At 33.1% G+C, this 17,924-nt stretch overlaps 2 protein-coding genes across 5 annotated transcripts; one reads left to right on the top strand and one right to left on the bottom strand.

Moving 5' to 3' along the window:
- Nucleotides 1-894: 894 nt before the first annotated feature.
- Nucleotides 895-2,807, bottom strand: LOC118051848 (uncharacterized). The gene is made up of 3 exons (XM_035062592.2): nucleotides 2,162-2,807; nucleotides 1,937-2,033; nucleotides 895-1,835 (listed from the first exon to the last, which is right to left on the bottom strand). The coding sequence occupies exons 1-3, from the start codon at nucleotides 2,597-2,599 to the stop codon at nucleotides 1,318-1,320; spliced, it is 1,053 nt and encodes a 350-aa protein (XP_034918483.1). The 5' UTR covers nucleotides 2,600-2,807; the 3' UTR covers nucleotides 895-1,317.
- Nucleotides 2,808-9,557: 6,750 nt separating this feature from the next.
- Nucleotides 9,558-13,753, top strand: LOC118051885 (uncharacterized). Of its 4 annotated transcripts, none has more exons than XM_035062645.2 (9): nucleotides 9,558-9,852; nucleotides 9,992-10,065; nucleotides 10,448-10,590; nucleotides 10,680-10,726; nucleotides 10,831-10,939; nucleotides 11,081-11,142; nucleotides 11,687-11,801; nucleotides 12,572-12,734; nucleotides 13,405-13,753. In XM_035062645.2, the coding sequence occupies exons 1-8, from the start codon at nucleotides 9,688-9,690 to the stop codon at nucleotides 12,706-12,708; spliced, it is 852 nt and encodes a 283-aa protein (XP_034918536.1). In that variant the 5' UTR covers nucleotides 9,558-9,687; the 3' UTR covers nucleotides 12,709-12,734; nucleotides 13,405-13,753. The 4 variants fall into 4 exon arrangements, with proteins under 4 accessions (XP_034918536.1, XP_034918535.1, XP_034918537.1 ...); XM_035062644.2 differs by having other exon boundaries at nucleotides 13,402-13,753; XM_035062646.2 differs by lacking the exon at nucleotides 13,405-13,753 and adding an exon at nucleotides 13,017-13,390.
- Nucleotides 13,754-17,924: the final 4,171 nt, after the last annotated feature.

Genomic DNA, 17,924 nt, shown 5'->3' with positions numbered 1-17,924 from the left:
AATGAAAGATTGAACCTATCTTGGTCCTTGCGCCACTTGATTCATGAATTCTATTGGGTTTAATAATTTTTTAAAAAACTTTTTTTATTTAATAACATGATAAAAACAGATACTCACAAAATTAAACACTAACATAAAAATAAATAATTATTTGAGACTGATAACCCAATAGAAAGCAAACAAAAATAAATCTTGCAATCTATTTTTCAACTAATCTAATATTAAATGATGAAATCGAGAAAAATAAATTAAATGAATAGAAAAAAAAACATATACATTTGATGGGTAAACTTGTCACACATGTGAATAGGATAACCTAGGCTACTGCGTTAAACATGTGAACTATGTTATGTACTCCACTGAGATTATAATTTATTTGTTTTTAAACTATTTTTTTATTTAATTATATGATAACAAAAGTAGATGATTGTAAAATCAAATACCAACCCAATACCGAGATTTTTTTTATACCCCAATAACCTCATAGAAAGCGTTATGAAACTGAAAATGAATTTTTTTTAAAAATTAATTAAAAAAAATTTAAATTTCCCAGATCTGTGGACTATGTCAACTTGCTAAACATATGAATATGTCCATAGATTTTATAAAGTTTAATAACATTGTTTTTATCTGAAACTCAATCAAGTTTAGTTTTAAAATATATATAAAAAATAGACTATAAAAAAATCAAATTTAATTAAAAAAATAATCTAACTAAATTTGTAAATCAAGGTAACGTAAGTTATTCTAATAAACTTATAAACTACATTAACTCTATAGAAAAATAAAATAAAATAAATTATAAAGCTAAATTATGAACTATTCTAATATTTCAAAATAAAATTGACAAATAATATTTTTAAAAAAATTCATACCAATAGTTCAATATTGTAATCCACGCCACACCATTTAATTTTTGTTAATTAATAATTAATGAGGTTATTATCCGCGTTTAGTTTCTATCATTTGCACTGACTCATCGCTGATGGATCATGATAATTTGTGCTTTATCCTGGCTGAATGGACCTTGTTCGCAGTTTTTGCATATGCGATCCATAACCACTTGGTTTTTTCCCCATTTTAAAGTACGAGGCAATTTCAACTTTGTTTTGCACTCTGCATTGCTTGATAAAATGTACCACTTTTCCATTAGTTTTTATTGATGTTTGTGAAAACAAATTGAAAATTTATGCTGCCATGGGAACTCCTGAAGCTCTGCCAGTTGAACTAGCTGACGCTGGATTCCTTGTAATTTTTGACGGAAGGTTCTGTTGCTATGTGATGGTTTCTGTTTCGCCAAGTAATTACAACGATTCTTTACTGAAAAGATAAATCGATTACTTCCTGAATTATTTCATTCAAGATTGCATCTCCTATCTCTATCCCTATCCTCCTATTTAGCTGCTGCAAATAAGAGCCATCTTCCACTACGCTAGTGACGTCAATATTTATTTGTTCGTCTGCGTTTTGTTTTCCACATGAGCAAATTTGGTCGCAGATGATTTTTCCGAGCTCGTTCAGATCTATTAATTCTTGATCATACTGCTTTTTTCTGTTCTTGCTTCTGTACACTTCTATGGCTTCGTTTACACAATCAAAAAGTAGCTGCCTGTTTTGCCATAAGACCCTTCTGTTTTTCAGGTGCTGAGAAAAAGCAGGCACAATCATCTCCTGTAACTCTGTGAAACCAGCAAGACTCTTCTTTTCAATAAATGATTTAGTTAACAAGTCGCACAAGAAAGCTGAGAGCAAAGAGTCTTCCTCCACGTTTGTGCTCAAAACGGTGCTTGAAGCTGATGCATCTTCTTCTTCTTGTTTTGCTGGGAAGTGACACCCTGTCCATTGTAAGATTGGGATTTGGGTTAAACTACAAATCTAAAAATAAATCAAGAAAGTTGCTTTGTTATTCATAGATGAAATAACTGATTCTTCGTACCCTTGTTTATTGATGGTAGTTTCTTTTGTACTGACACTGGGCTGAGTTGTTCATTCTCTTCCTTGCGAATCCATTGAAGATTTATGCCCGCAGCAGCCTGCAAAACTTTGTCAGCAACTCAGTTTAACGCAAGAAACATCAACCATGTAAAATTCTTTTGTGACCACATCATGAGAAGGAAATTAAGTTTCGATCTCCGTTTCTGGATAACATCCATTTCTGTACCTTCTGTTTCACACTGCTATGTGTTAACGCTTGAGAAGTCTTTGGATGAAGAGCTGCATGGTTTTCATAACAAGGTGGATCTTTAACATTGCATCTGAAATACTCACGATCTGCAACTGAACTGCTCACTTTAGGAAGCCACTTAATTTCTCCAATCTGCTGGGGCTTTCCAACTGTTTTCAAAACAGGTTCATGTTTCTGAGCTTTCTGGCAGCTTGAAACCGACTGGTTTCGACCACTGCGACTAAACTTGAGCAGCAACAACTTCAGGATCTTCCTAGCCTGCATAATTCTTCTCTTGTTCAAGTCATTACCGCACGATCTCTTTTGCTTCTTGTTCAACATGATCTGTCGTTCCGAAAGGTAAACATCTAATACAAAAGGTTTCTGTTGCTCTTGGAGATACTCCCGGAGCTGTTTCGATGTAGAGGAGGCCATTCGAACCCTGCAAACTTTAGTGCCTTGATGTTGCAAGTATGGTCAGAGAGAAAGGTTGACGATGCAGTTGTGCTGGTAGTTGGAACTGACAGAGCATGTCTGTCAAATTGAAGGCTAAATATAAAGAAAAGATGATAGAAGGGTGTGGATTAAAATATGCGAGGAGAGAATTTTGACATTCATCTTCTTCAAATCCTATTGTCTTAAGATTTTGGTATCATCAATCAATAAAAAGATGCCTAGTTTTAACTTTAGGCTGTCCACAATCCATGGCTAGATTGCTTGGAATCTAACATGATATGCCTGCAGCATGATATCGTAGACTTTGTTTGGTCTGCTCAAGTTTTGTCTTATGTAGAGAAACACCCATAAGAACACTGGATGAATCAGAGGCAAATTAAATGTCGTACAGGATGCATGGTGGCAGCTTGGCTACATTCAGACAAAATTCTTCCTGTCTTTGTATTTGTTTATGTAAGCAAATGATTCCTTGGATAATTTAACATTCACTGACCAACAATCAGTTCTAAGAAATGTATTAAACCCCACATCACTCTTACATGTCCTTGCTTTTGGGACTAAATACAAAGTCCAATTGGGCCCCACTGATGTTTAACTTTTCGGTTCCTCATAAATTCATCATGTGGGTAGGGCCCTTCATGGGCATTTTAGTATGTTTGGGTGCAGTTGGTCTGGGGCAACGACGGAGACAGATTATGGGCAATGAATGTCTCACGTCATCCAAATTTTTTATTTTTTTTTTAAAGATGGATGCCATGCAAAAGTTTGTCTTATTCAAAAGTCATTTGAGTCTGTTAAATTTTGATTTTTTTTGTTTAAATTTAAAATTTTTTTAATGTATTTTTGAAACGTTTAAATGAGTTAATTGATGTGAAAAATAATTTTTTTAAAATAAAAAAAATATATATTATTTTAATATATTTTCAAAAAAATATATTTTAAAAATAAGTTATTTTCACTTTCAAATAATTCCTAAATATGTCTTAAGCCTTTTGAGTATCAAATGTATAAACCTGGAAAGAATGGTTTACTTGCTGATGCTGCAGGAGGCGGAAAACTTTATGGTGCAGAAGGCCATACTTTTTTTTTTTTCTTTGATTAATATATGGTCCAGACTAGTTTATATGTACCTTATTAATTTAACGGTTTTAAAATTAACAGTTATATAAGCTTTCAATGACCTTTAAATTTATAAAATTCAAATTGATAATCTTTAAAAAAATAAATTAAAAATATGATTCGTTGAGTTATATTTTTTATCAATCAAGCCTCTTTTATTATAGCTTTCAGTGATGGTGGATGATACAGGGAAACCGTCAAGCCTGTCGTAACATCATTAAAGGCTCCAGTGGGAAGATAATGTGGCTCAGAAAATGGTCCTCGAGTCCCTCGGGGAAAAAAGAGAAGATATACAAAATCCTTGATTAATTAAATCTTTATAAGGTGATTAATCTAGGCACAAATCAAAACCGAAATGACACCAATTTCAGCAATTGCAACCTACCATTGTTCCTGCTTTGAATCTCATTGCTAGTGCCCCTAAATGATATATAGGTTCAATGATTGTGAAGGCAAGTTTTGGTGACAGTAAGTAGTGAAGGGTGAGTATGAAATGGTGTCTTTAAATGCGTAGCGTGGTGGTAAAGAATTTGAGATCTGTACAGCAGGTCTCGAGTTCGAGTCAGGACGTGCATCTCTTGTAAGAGCCCGGAACAACCGGAATTTTACTCACTCACCTGGACCCATAAAATATGCTTTCTGATGGGTGGGTTCCCTGGAATCCAAAAAAATAAAGAGTATGAAATGGTGCCTTGTGGTTTAACGCAGCAGTTTCTTCTGCAGTAATACACCAAAGAGTGTCTTGATTTTTGGCAATAATTAGCATTTTGTTCCTTGAAAGTTAATTTTATCTCGAGTTTTTCAGCAGTTTCTTCTGCAGTAACACGCCAAAGGAAGACGATAACATCCCTGAAGTTGATCAAGCTAGCAAACATTGGCCTAGCCTGCCATAAAAATCCCAGCTTCTGATAATTTATAATAACTAAATGATTTTTTTTCTTTGGTCATCGTTCTCAACTTATGGCCTCCACCTGACCAGGATTTCTGGTTAGTTTGTAGGCTTATTATAGGTATGGTAACACAAACGGAGGAGGACCTAAATCAAAAGGACAAAGAATGGCCTCATGGTCCAACCAATTCATCCTTTTCGGTCTACCACTAGTTGAGCCTGGAATCAACTCTGTTTTGACTTTTTGAAGCACAGCTTACTAGCAAAAACCTAGTGTGCTAGACGTTAAATTCCTTGATTATGGTCCAATAATTGACATGCACTAACCTTTAATTTCATGGCTGTTCCCGTGGTTTCTGCCTAGCACAAGTATGCAATAATTTAAAGCTATTAACCCTTGCCTGTTTGGGGCGGGTAATTATATATAAGCCAAATAATAAATAGACATTCGAGGAAAAAAAAAACATGAAATAAGAGCTGAAAGAGATGCTTCAATCGTTTTGGTAAAGAAATTTGAGAGGGAAAGAGTTAGGGATTTGTATTATATAACATAGTGTTATGTTTTTTTATAAATAAATAAAAAAAACACTTTCATGCCATAAAGTATTAATTTTTTTATGATTAGAATTTTTTTTTTTTAACCAGCTTTCCTTATGTTTACCAAACATAAAAAAGTGAGAAAAATGGTTTTCAAAAAAATAAATTCCTAAAAATAAATAAAATATTAAACAAGATTTTAAGTTTAGTTTTATAGAAGAAATATATTATCACTAGAAAACTTTACCTTTTAGTAGGCTGACTCATCTCAACCAGATTAGTTAGGTTCAGTAAGAGGGTATTTGGGAGTGTGGTAACGGTTTTCAAATAGTTTTTCGTGCCGAAAAGCATGCCAATAATGTTTTTTTATTTTTTAAAAATCATTTTTGATATCAGCACATCAAAATGATCTAAAAAGTACAAACCGCACTCAATTTTAGTAAAAAAAAAAAAAAATTTAATTTTTCCCGAAAACAGGTTGAACCTCAATGCCAAACAGGCACTCTGAATACCAAAGTCTAGGACAAAACAAAATATGCCTTGGATGTTCCGTCAGAAAGAAATTGCTCTACAAATCTTCAAAGGAAATGAGGGTGGCTATAGAAAGATATATGATTGATTGGAGATTGATAATTAACAAGTGAATATTGCATGTATGAACGTATACAAGCTAGATTTCTAGATTCTTATCATGGCTTTCTTCCAACATATGGCCAATCAACGCCGACAACTCGACGGCCCTTCAATTTTTTCTACAAGGCAAATGAATCAAAACTAATTAATTATGCTCAGGCTGGTTTCAATAATACTACAGCATCTCTTTTTTAATCACGATGAATGCTTGCAGGAGCTCCTTATCAAGAACTTAAAAATTCTTGATTTGTAATTAAAATAGGAAAACACCCTAATAATCCAAACTCTTTTTAGGATGCATGAAAAGGCTACTACATACACGTCATGGTTCTTGAACTCATTTACTTTCCAAAGATGATGCTAATTTCCAATCCAATCATCCAACTCATATCCGTACTCCTTTTTTCTGATTATGTTTTCCCTTCAAATCGGCAGGAAATTATCATGGATTTTCCAAAAATATATAGGGTATGGAAAATTCATTGGATTGTAATATGGATTGATCCTTTTGCCCTTCATCATATCAAACCAAAAAACTAAGCTCAGGGGTAAATTAGTCTTTTCCATGCTATTCACTTGTCATTTCCATCTTGCTCAAGGGTACAAAGGTCTTTTCTTCTTTTTAGATCAGTAAAATACCTTCGGGATTTTTTTTAAGATTTCATATTTTATAGCACAATAACTTTACTAAAATAACTTTTGTTTCAAAATTAGTTCAAGCTATTTTTAGGGTGTTTTTTTTTGGCATTTTTAATTGGTTCTCTCTTTTTTATTCTAGTAAGGTTGGTAGAGGGATAAATTATTGTTTTACAGTAATTAAAGATTTGTTTTTTAAAAAACATGTAAGTTGTATGGGAGGACACCAAGGCACTTTGACAGTGCGTGCATTGTACTCTAGTGTTTAAAATTTTATTTTTATCGTGTCATTGGATTTCTCACAACATCTTCTTTCTCCACAGGCACTGCGTGCTTGGTTTTGCTAAATAAATTATTGTCGGAGTTTTTATCTTTTTTTCTCCCTTGAAATTCACACCTAACATTTAAAATTTATCAATCCTTATTTTATTTTTATTTTTTTATTTTTGTCCTTGCCTTATTTGTAAGTTTTTAATTTTTTTTTTCAATTGCATCATTCAATTTAAATTTTAAATTTTTTTATTTTTCAATTTTCTTTTGGATCCTTTTGTGTGTCTAAGCTTTTTTTTTTTTTTTTTTATCCTTCAATATTTGATTTATTAATAATTAGTCTTCATTATTTTTTCATGTTTAGTGCTTTCGATCAAATGGCTTAGGACACGAATTATATAGGATAAGAAAGGTTGGCCTCATTTTACTTTTGGATTTATTTTTATCTATCTCATAATTCAACATTGATCTTTTTAAAAATTGAATTTCATGATTTTTTTTGTTTTCTTTTCTATCAGGTTATTTTAATCTTATAATCTGACCCATAGGTTTAACGAGTTAATCCAGATAGTCTCAAGCTGTTTTTTTTGTACAATTGCTATTTTATTTTTATCCTTTTGTATTTTGAGTTTTCTTTTAAAAAAACATTCTTTTTTAACATTTAATTAGTTGAAAACCGAGGCTTTGAAGTTTTTTCAAATTTGTTGCTTCTTGTAAAATAACTTGGGTTACAAGTTTAATAAGTTAATATAGGTTTACATCGTTTGTTTTTGCTCCATGTATAATTCTGTATTTACCCTCTGTCTCTAAATTGACCCAATACAATCTCTTCTCTCCACATCCTTTTATGTTCCTTTGACATTTCTAGAAAAAAAGAAAACTAAGGAGAAACAGCAGAATGGCTTACAGGCTAAGCACCGTTTGCATTATAGCCGTTCTCCTCCTCTCCTTCACATTGACCTATGCTGCCCCGCCGAGCCAGCCTTGCTTGTATAGTTTTTGTTTGCTTAATTAATATTTTTTTTCTTCTTGCTTTGTTGAAGGATAATGCTGAACCAGAGACAGTTAAGGTGGAAGACGGCCGTGATGGAGTCGGAGAAGAGGAGTGTTTGATGAGAAGAACACTTGCAGCTCAAACTGATTATATCTACACACAGAAACAGAAGCCATGAACTCTTGAGGATATATTGCATGCTTTTCAATTTTGCTACTCAAGCCCGCTTGCTCTGTGCATACAACGGAGTTGATTTCATATAATAAAACGTATTGTGATGGTGATTTCATATACATTTTACTACCTTCCATTAATAGTTTATGTTCCGCCGATTAACAAAATTATTTTTATTTTTTTTCTGGTAAAAAAAGAGTCCCTTGATGATATTTCCACTGATGTCTAGACATGCAATAAAATAGCAGAGTCCATAGATTGATTATGTTAGGTAGAAGATATCTATTTTTTTCGAACTAGCTAGAACCACACAATATTTAGCCCATCCTTCCACCTAAAACTCCTCGTTTTTTCTACAGCTACCTACACAACTAGTAACAATTTAGAGGTTTGTTTGTCGCATTTTTTTCCAAGTTCAACTCGAAAACATATTTAATCTCAATACACAAAACAAAACATGATTAAAAATACTATAATAACAAAGGAGGGAAATATTCTAACAATTTATGCTAATAGCCACTGCAGTTATATAAGACATGGAAAGTTAGGAAACACAAATCATAATAATTTACTCAACAAAGAAAAGTAAAGCCGTGTACCTTTTATCCTAATTTCTTAAAGCCTGTTTGGTTACGTGACTACGCCTGTATTTTATTTAAAATGCACTTTATAACTGTTTAGTTAAGAAAAAAAGCAATTACTGTTCAATGGACCCCATTTAATTTCTGCGTTAGAAACACAGTAAAAGAAAAGCGGCGATTTCTTACTTTTTTTTCATTATTCATGTTAATTGCACTGTTCAATGAACAATGCAATTAACATGAACAGTATATAGTGCAATTAACATGAACAGTGTATAGTGTACATTGTTCACTTAAAAAATAGTGAACAATGAAATTCTCTTGCGTTGTTCACTTGACTGCATAAACCTTTTTTTTTTTTAGTGTGTTAATTTTTTTAACATTTTTTTTAAAAAAATTAGTTTAGAGTGAATTTTATACCTGATAATATTTTATCTAATTTTATTACATGCTAAAAAATACTATGAAAACTATAGTTTTTGTTGGATGTATATCGTACGTAGTGAAATTATAAATAGTTTCATGGAATAATAAAAAAATATTTTATATAAAGTATGATTTATTTCATGATATATAGTAATAATTAAATCCACAATATTTAAATTAAAAATCATCAGTATTAATATATATTTTTAAAATTATTTTATAACCTTAATTTTAAAAGCATTTTTAATCAAACACATTAAACTACTTTTTCTTCAACTTCAATTTCAACCACAGTTTTAATTAAATACCTATTTTTTCAAACTAATCTCAACTAAAAATATTTTTTATAAAATAATTTTTTTTAAACCATAATCAAAATAGTTACCGTAATACCAAACACACTCTAAACATGTATGTTCGGGCTGGCTCAGAAATCGCGTTCATATTTGCAACCTCTTCTGCTTCTGCATGCAGGGGCAGGGATTTCATTGGTTTAATGGGCCTAACTGGGTGTAAATAGGCATTAGTCCAGTTAAATGTCCATAAATAGGCCCAAAAAAAATGACTGAGTGAGGCAGGGCCTTAGTCATATCATAAATCAAGTCTGGACTAATTGTAAGAAGCCCATGTTTTGATGCATATCACTTTTCTTTTGCAGCCCCCCAGTCGCATCTTCCTGGCCGAATGTTTAAAAACCAAGACCAGAGGCAAAAACACTCTTCGAACAAACCCAGAAACACTTTTGTCTGTTGCAGTGTTTTATCTCTCAAAGTTAGCTGCTGCTTCTGCTTGTTTTCTTTTTGGGCAAATGCAAGCGTTAAACCCATTACAACCTGGTTTTACCAAACTCTTCAACCGCCAATTGCTTAAACCCTTAAACCTCCGTGCATTCTCATCATCAGCAGATGATTACTCCAACCAGTCACGTGGTGGCCTCCCTCGCTTCTTCTCTGAAGAACTCCCTGCTTCCAAGGCACCGTATCTCTCTTTTGTCTAATAATCATCATTTTCAATCACTTACTGGAAAGATAAAATGAGGGTTTATTTACATCCAATGCTGTGCTTATAGTTTTGGTATTATTTATTCCCTATTAATCGAGAATGGTGTGCAGGGTGGCGTTGTTCGTGTACAAGGCGATGAATTCAGGCATATGACTAAAGTTTTGAGGTTGAGCACGAATGATAGGTACCCCCTTTGATCATTTTTACTCGCTGGCCACTTGTATTTTTTGTACGCCATTTGTGCTTATGGATACGATTCTTGTAAGCAGGCATTCAGTGAGGTTTCGCATCAGTATATTGAAAGTAACTTATTGTTGCTGCTGTTGTGTTCTTGATCATTTTAAGCAGCAGGGCTTTCTCAAATTTGTTTTGTAAATGCGTTTGCTTTATTTTATTGCTGGTTTTGTTTATCTGATTGCATTTGTGATCCAAATAATCCAAGTTGTTTGAACTCTGCTCTGGCAAATAATTTAAAGTGGAACATTACCATTCTTGTTTTAATCTCAAACATCTATGGTTTTCTGGTTCTGAAAAAAATGGTGATTCTCTGAACAATTGAATGCAAGGGTAGAGCTCTTCAATGGGAAAGGAGGCTTAATAGAAGGGTGCATAGAGAGAATTGAACGTACTGGACTTGATTTTGTTGCACTTGAAGATCCAAAATTAGTTCCTCCTCTGAGCACAAAGTGGCATATATTTGCAGCATTTGGTGAGTTTGGTAGAAATGTGCATAAAACATTATTCACAATCTTTTAAACTCATCCCAGTCATCGCATTTTCAAACTTCTTCTCCTTTAGGTACTCTAAAGGGTGATCGAGCTGACTGGCTTCTTGAGAAATGCACAGTATGACTTCAATGCACAAACAAAAAACTTTTCTGCTTGAACTATTACCATTTTAATCCCCTTACTTTTGTAACTGTTGAGTCCTCTGATTTTCCCTTCCTTAGGAACTTGGAGCTCATAGTGTGACCCCCCTACTGACTGAACGTTCTCCATCAATCTCAGAAAATCGAGTGGACAGGTTTCGACGTGTCATTTTGGCAGCAACTAAACAGAGTAAATAATTGCTCCTGCAATATTTTTCTGATATTGTCCTGTTAAATTGTCATTGAGTTGTGGAGGTTCTTATCAGTTTAATTTTGGCTCTCTAATCAAAAGATATTTATTAATTTTCTTTTAACCTTACCTCTGTACCAGGTCAGCGGTTGCATGAAATGATTCTAAATCCTCCAACTAAAATTGTTGGCCTTTTGCCCCTAGTGAGTTCTTCCCTCCTTTCACTAAAAAATTCGAGCAGCATCTTGGTTCAAGTAGGAGAGATTTACAAGTGTTTGTGGAGCTTCTTGGTGGTTTAGGATTTACTAGTGTTATAATTAGAGAGAAAGGGGACTGTCCAGCTCGTTCCTTGCCACCTATTCAATTAATTTGATTATGTGTTTCTTCCTTTTTAACAAAATCTCAATGACATTTGCCAAGACCTGCCAATAACATAACATGACCTAGCATATGACCCATGATAGCCCAGGATATAGTAAAACATAAAGTTAATAGACTAAACCAACCATAAATCAAAGCCTCGACAACAATCAAGAACATATTTGTTACAGGTTCGAATTGGCCATCTCTTGTACTTATCATGCAACAGATGCACCAGCATTTGTTTTGTTTTTCGAAACCATATGGGACTGTGTAATTGATGCTGTTGCCAACAGTGTGCAAAGGAGTGTTTGAAAATACATGAACGTTTTCCTTTTCATCTATCACTACTATGTTGAGCTTAACTTTGTTTTTCGTGTTATATAGCTTGCCCAGTCAAAGCTATCTTTTCTGGCAACAGCAGGAGCTACTCCTGTTGTTAGTGTATTGACTTCATCAAGAAAAGAATCTAGTGGATTGATGATAGTGGGACCAGAAGGGGGTTAGTACACATCCTATGTTAGTTCCTATTCATCACAATTTTCTTTTGCTGCATGTCTGGGCAAAAACTATTTAGTATGTTAATCTCTGTTAATTTCTTTTTCAGCTGCTTTTGTTCAATGTTTATATATATATATATATATATATAAAATTATGTTATCAGTTGGTTTGTTTTGTTAGGAAGTGCTTATGGTTTTTGAAATATTGATGCTTCTGGCGCTCATATGTTGTGGCATAATTATTCTGTTATGGTGTGATGGTTGCCATGCACTGTTTCCCTACTCACTTTCTCGCCCTTCTTCTTCAAAGTCTTCTTCTTTTTTCTTCTCACGCTGTGGCTTTTATGTCTTTCAGATTTCACTGTACTGTCACCTGATTGTGATCTGTCATGGGATATGTGTACTTCAATGGTTCTTTCTTTGTCCTCCTTGAAATCTCAAACTGATTTTGTTGTTCCCAATTTAGCTTTCGCTTCCCCAAGTCGAATTCCCTCATTTGTTAATTCCCTATAAGAAAACATGCTGAAGTTCTTGTTCCTGGATCATACCTGCCACATCCATATTTGTGGATCAAGTTGCATAAATAATATGAATCTCTTAATCTTGATTTCTTCTAGCCAAGAAATTCTTGTTGTGAAATATAGTTGCCTACACTATGATGATATTTGGATGAAACTGTATGCTTAACTAAAATGCCGTGATTCTAGCTTCAAATGCCTGTTTTCCTTTGGAAAATAAAGTCAGTGTGGGTTTTTGGTGATGCATGCTTTAGACTTCACGGAGAAAGAAGTGAACATGATGATGAAAGCTGGCGCATCAGCTGTTGGTCTTGGACCCCATCGCCTCCGTGTTGAAACTGCAACAATGGCACTTTTGGCTACTCTAATGCTATGGTCTGACTCCCAGTAGTATTGAGTTCTTCATCACATTTGCAAGTAAGCTTTTCACAACTTTTATCTTACACCTTGCCAATCTACAATATGTCAGACTGGATGAGTCTTTAGCAAATCTGGTTCAGAGTAGAAAGTGATCTCCTCGATCCAATTTAAAGTCAGACTTCATAAGAATTACACCTGCCTTAGGGCATGCTATGTAATTATCTCAAATCTTAGTAAAACTAGGTAACTTTTAAGTTGACTGGTATATTTTGCAATCAGCATGCTTTGTGTTGTTTGCATTTTAAAACTATAACAAGTGTATTTTTTCGCCTCATGCAGGCCAACGATGAAATTTTTTGACTAGGGTTGATGAATTGTTCAGTTTTCCAGTGTCATCCAGGTCAATATATTTTTAATATAGGCTTAAACAACTTTGTTTAAACATGCTCCTTTATCAGTAGAGGGCTTTTCTATTCGCTGAAACTTTCATTGCATGTGATACATGTCAAGTCAATGTATTAGATAGCAGAAAACATGTCTTTTGTCCTTGTTTATCGTCAATACTTCTAATATTTAGCTGACCTCTCTGATTTCATTGATATTTCTTTATTTCCTGAAGTTCTAATTGAATTGTTTCTCTTGTTATGCTTGAATATCCTGAAAATCTGCTGAGCTGATATTTTTAATTACTGGGATATCGTGTTTGAATTTGAATTTGCTGTAGCAGCGAACATTTAAGAAAAAGATCAATAGCATGATGCTCAGAGCTTGGTGGGGTGGTTGTTGTGGCAGCTGTACTAGAAGAGAGGTCTTTGCTTTTCTACGCATCAACATTTATTTAATATGCTCTCTTACTAAAACTGGTGGGAAAAAAAAATTGAGTGGGCATATTGACATTGAGATCTCCCAAGTCTGGCGGTGCTTTATTCTATGTCCGACCAATATGGTCGGCTGCTGCTATGATTTACATGATAAAGCATTTATGTGTTGCACATGCTCTCCGAAGTCTGCTATTAAACCTAATCCATCGTTTTTTTTTTCTTAAGAAAAATTATGCCATGGGGTGTTGTGAGTCTTGTGACTTGTGATTCTGCTCTTTTTGAGAGCATTTTTTACGTACTTGAAGAGGGTTTGCACATGCCTACCCTCATCGTGGGATCTAGGGGCTTTTTTACCCTATCTTGATTCCTGAAACTGCTTGTCAAAATTGCTTAAACTCTGGTAAAAGATTCGTCCAGTGGTCAAGTACTCAAGCTAAAGCCCTGGGAGTTGGAAATATCCAGGTTCAAATCCCTCTAATCCTGGTACCAAAAAAAGGAAGAGGCTGCTTGCAATTTCTTTTATGACTTTGCGACCTCCTTGAACTCTCTCTAAGGGGTTTGAAGTTTAGGCTGGTTTCTCACTTTGAGAGGCGTGCTATTCCACATCATGTAGAACGCTTTGGTGATTAAGTTGTTAGTGGTCTAACTACAATTCATTTGATTTTGAAAGCTATCTTAAAATTGGATTTCTCCTCTCAAACTAAAATGTTAGAGCATAAATATGCTCGTTAATTGGTTTCCTTTCTTGCTCTAGTTTCTCATTCGGAGGGACTTCTTACTTCATATTCCCAATTCACCACACATTTGGCTGGATTCTATCGTGGAGTCTGTTGTCTAGTATCTTGTGAGCAGATGAATTACTCAGGATGACCTCTTTTGCCTCTATTTATGGCTCATTTGGGCAGATAAGCACCTGTATCCCTTGCAAGTGTGCTTCTTCTGAATAAATGACTAGATGACAGCTTTGATTGAATGAATAAAGAAAAGAGACGACAGTTTGATGATCATACGAGATATTCTTAAATGCATTTCAGTCAAACAACTGTTATATTCAATCAACAAGGCAAGCTTTTTCCTGTCTTGGTTTACAAATTTGTCTGGTAGGAGGCAGGAATGTTGAGCAAGTTTTTATTTTTCTTGTTTGGTCGTAGAACAAGACAACTGTGATCGGGGAAGAAGACGAAGGAAAATGAATGCGAATAAGCAGGCCTAAATTTGCTCCAGGACAAATCAAGACGAAGCAATCCAAAACGGGAAGTAAAGTTTGGCAGTACTTAAAAGACTCATGTGAATGGGAATGGATTCTAAAATCACGTCTTGTACACGAATTTGCGTTTCAAACCGTTGTTGTGCTGAAAAATCCCCCTTTTTTTGACGTTGATGTCTGTCTATATTTGATTTTAAAATGCTAATCTAAAGGTCAAAACACATCTTTCTTTTATAAGAACATGTTCATAATTTGAAATGATGCAGTGAGAAACTACGATTTGTCAATATGCATGCATAATAAACACAGCACCTTATTTTTATCAGCCACGCTACTATATATATATATATATATATATATAAACCCCTCAAAGTCAAGGGTCAAATTTGAGATGTGTCCTGGCATTCTCTTATGCTGCTAAATTCTTGTGGTTTCTGAACGTGATTGTCATTGTCTACTGGGAAAATGGACATGCAATTAAGAAAGCCTTTGCCTTGAAGAAAAAAATGCCGTGTGGGCTGATACTTCCTTTCCCTCTCTCGATCATTAATTTGTCAATATTGATTATTGAACGAATTATCTACCAGTCGTACGCATGACCAACCTGCGAGCTGCGGGGTATTGAATTAATGTGAGACCAGAAATCAAATTCGTGACCGGTAATTATGAACTCCTGCACGCTATGATGGATTATGAACAATGTTCATCTTCTCATAATTGATCTTAAATTCAATAAGAAAACAATTTCTTGCTACATATGTTAAATAACCCTGTTTATTTTGAAATTGATGTCTTAAATTAAACAAATATGACTAAAAAATGACAACAAAAAAAAAACAATATTTCTTTTTGCGTTTTAAAAGCGTTTTAAAAAAAAATTAAATTTTTTTTTTTAATTTTTTTCCTTACTTCACATTAATATTTTTTTGATGTTTTTAAATAATTTGGATGTGCTGATATCAAAAAATAATTTTTAAAAAATAAAAAATATATATTATTTGATACATTTCTGAGTAAAAAAATACTTTAAAAAATAACTGCAACTACACTCTCAAACGCACAACTCAAATCACACCATGACTTATTACATGTCTATTCTCAAATCAATTTTTTTTTAAATGAGATTATTTAAAAATATATTTTTTAATTTTTAAATTACAGGTTTATTATTTGCTTTCAACTTTTAAAAACATTTTTAACACTTATAAACAAGTGTATGCACCCAATCCTCCCGGTTGCTTTATTTATTTATATCTTCGTTTCCATTGGTTAGTTAGATGAATAATTCAATTACGTGCCTAATCATGAGATTATGCACAGCATTGATTTTTAAATCTTAATCCCAAAATTCAGCACTACCTGCCGTATTATATTAAAAATCAACTACCTGCCCTTTTCGTTGATACATCCCTCCACGCCTCATTGCAATCACTTCTGGTTGTGGGCCTTCCTTGGGTAGTCTGTAATTTTATCCCTATATGCGAGGGAGGTAAAAGCTTTAAAATGAAATGACTGGATTACATGTATTTCTTTATTTTATTTTTTTAGACGAACCTCATAAATATTACAACAGCTATATAATCAAACTCAATTTTATCTCTTATTAAAAATTTTTCCTTCAAGTTTCAAAAGTCTTTAATTTTATCTTTTAAAATTAAAAATAAAAGCAAAAATGACTAATGTTATAAAAATAATAATTTTTTATTCTTGGATAAATAACTTTTTATGTGACATCAAATCTCTAAAAATCTATTCCATTATTGCATTAAATATATGCTGATATTTTGTTTCTTAATGAACACTTCTATTATTGAAGATAAGCCATTTGATCTTCTCAAGCCACCTAGCTATAAGAATCTTAACCGTTATACTTAGGACAATCAAATCTCACGGAAAAATTCTCTTACTAAAATTAATAATCTTTTAAATCTTTACGTATTCAATACATAAAGATTTGAGGCACTATTGATGGATCAATATATTTTATATATACTATTTTTGCTTAAGTCCATGTTTAAAATGGTCAAAGATAAGGTAATAATCTGACATACTTAGGCTTGATAGAATGCCAAGCCTAGCTTACATGGGTCTGACTTGCTTTTAAGCCCAATAACCTTGGATTCAGCTACGCGTTGAGCGTAAGTGCATATGAGTTTGACCAGATATAAGATCCAACATCCTTGAGTTCAGATGCAAAATCCATCACCCTTAAATTTAGAAACATTCTAAGTCCAAATGCATATAGAATTGACAATCATTATAAGCCCCATGTTGGGTAATAATGTTTTTTTTTGTTTATTCTTATAACTCTCAACATAAAATTTTAAAAGCCAAGAACAATCATCTCTTCTACATCCCTAGGTATATAAAACTTTTCTAACGGTTTACCATAGTTTCATTAACATTAATATTGTGTAAGAGATATTTATGTGTCATTAATGCTATTAGAAAAAAAATGATATTCTAACCCCTTCAAGCAACATGACAATATTAAAAGGTTATATATACTCTCTAAACCATTAAGGTAAAATGTTTATATTTTCTAAGTTTTTATATTCTTATTCTTAGAGCATTATCGTACATAAATAGGAATAAACACTCTTGTTTTTAAAAATTTAAAGTTTATTATCTTATTTTTTATATATATTTTTTTGCATTTTTAGTTTATTTATTTATCGATTTGATTTAATTAGAAAAAGGAAGCTGGAATTTGGAATCTTTCAGGGGAAGTATTCATAGGTTTGTTCCTCCATGCATCTTGTTGAATTAGTGATTAATGCATAAAACAATAAGCTCATGGTCATGCATGGTAGGTACGAGTATCGGCCTTTTCCATCAAAAGTACTTTTCATAGTTTATTATAAATTTTTACTTGTAAAGTTTTATTAAAATCTCATTATGACGGGAGGGTCACATATTAGAAAAGTATAGAGTGAAGAAGTTCAAATGTGAATTCATAGCTTGAAAATAACGTCTCTCTACCATGCCATTAAAAGACAAATTGACCTTCACCCATCATCCAAGAGTACCGTTGGGCATGCACATCATAAGATAAAATACAGTGCACGTTGATTTCATGCTAATTTAGATTTGGAAACATGATTGAAATCGTGTTTTTATTAAAAATATATTTTTATATTTATAATTAATTTTATTATGTTTTTAAATTGTTTTGATGTGTTGATGTTAAAATATTTTTTAAAAAAATAAAAAAAATAT

The sequence above is a fragment of the Populus alba genome, chromosome 11 (assembly GCF_005239225.2).
Source record: "Populus alba chromosome 11, ASM523922v2, whole genome shotgun sequence".
NCBI lineage: Eukaryota > Viridiplantae > Streptophyta > Magnoliopsida > Malpighiales > Salicaceae > Populus > Populus alba.
This window is presented reverse-complemented; position numbering and strand designations above follow the sequence as displayed.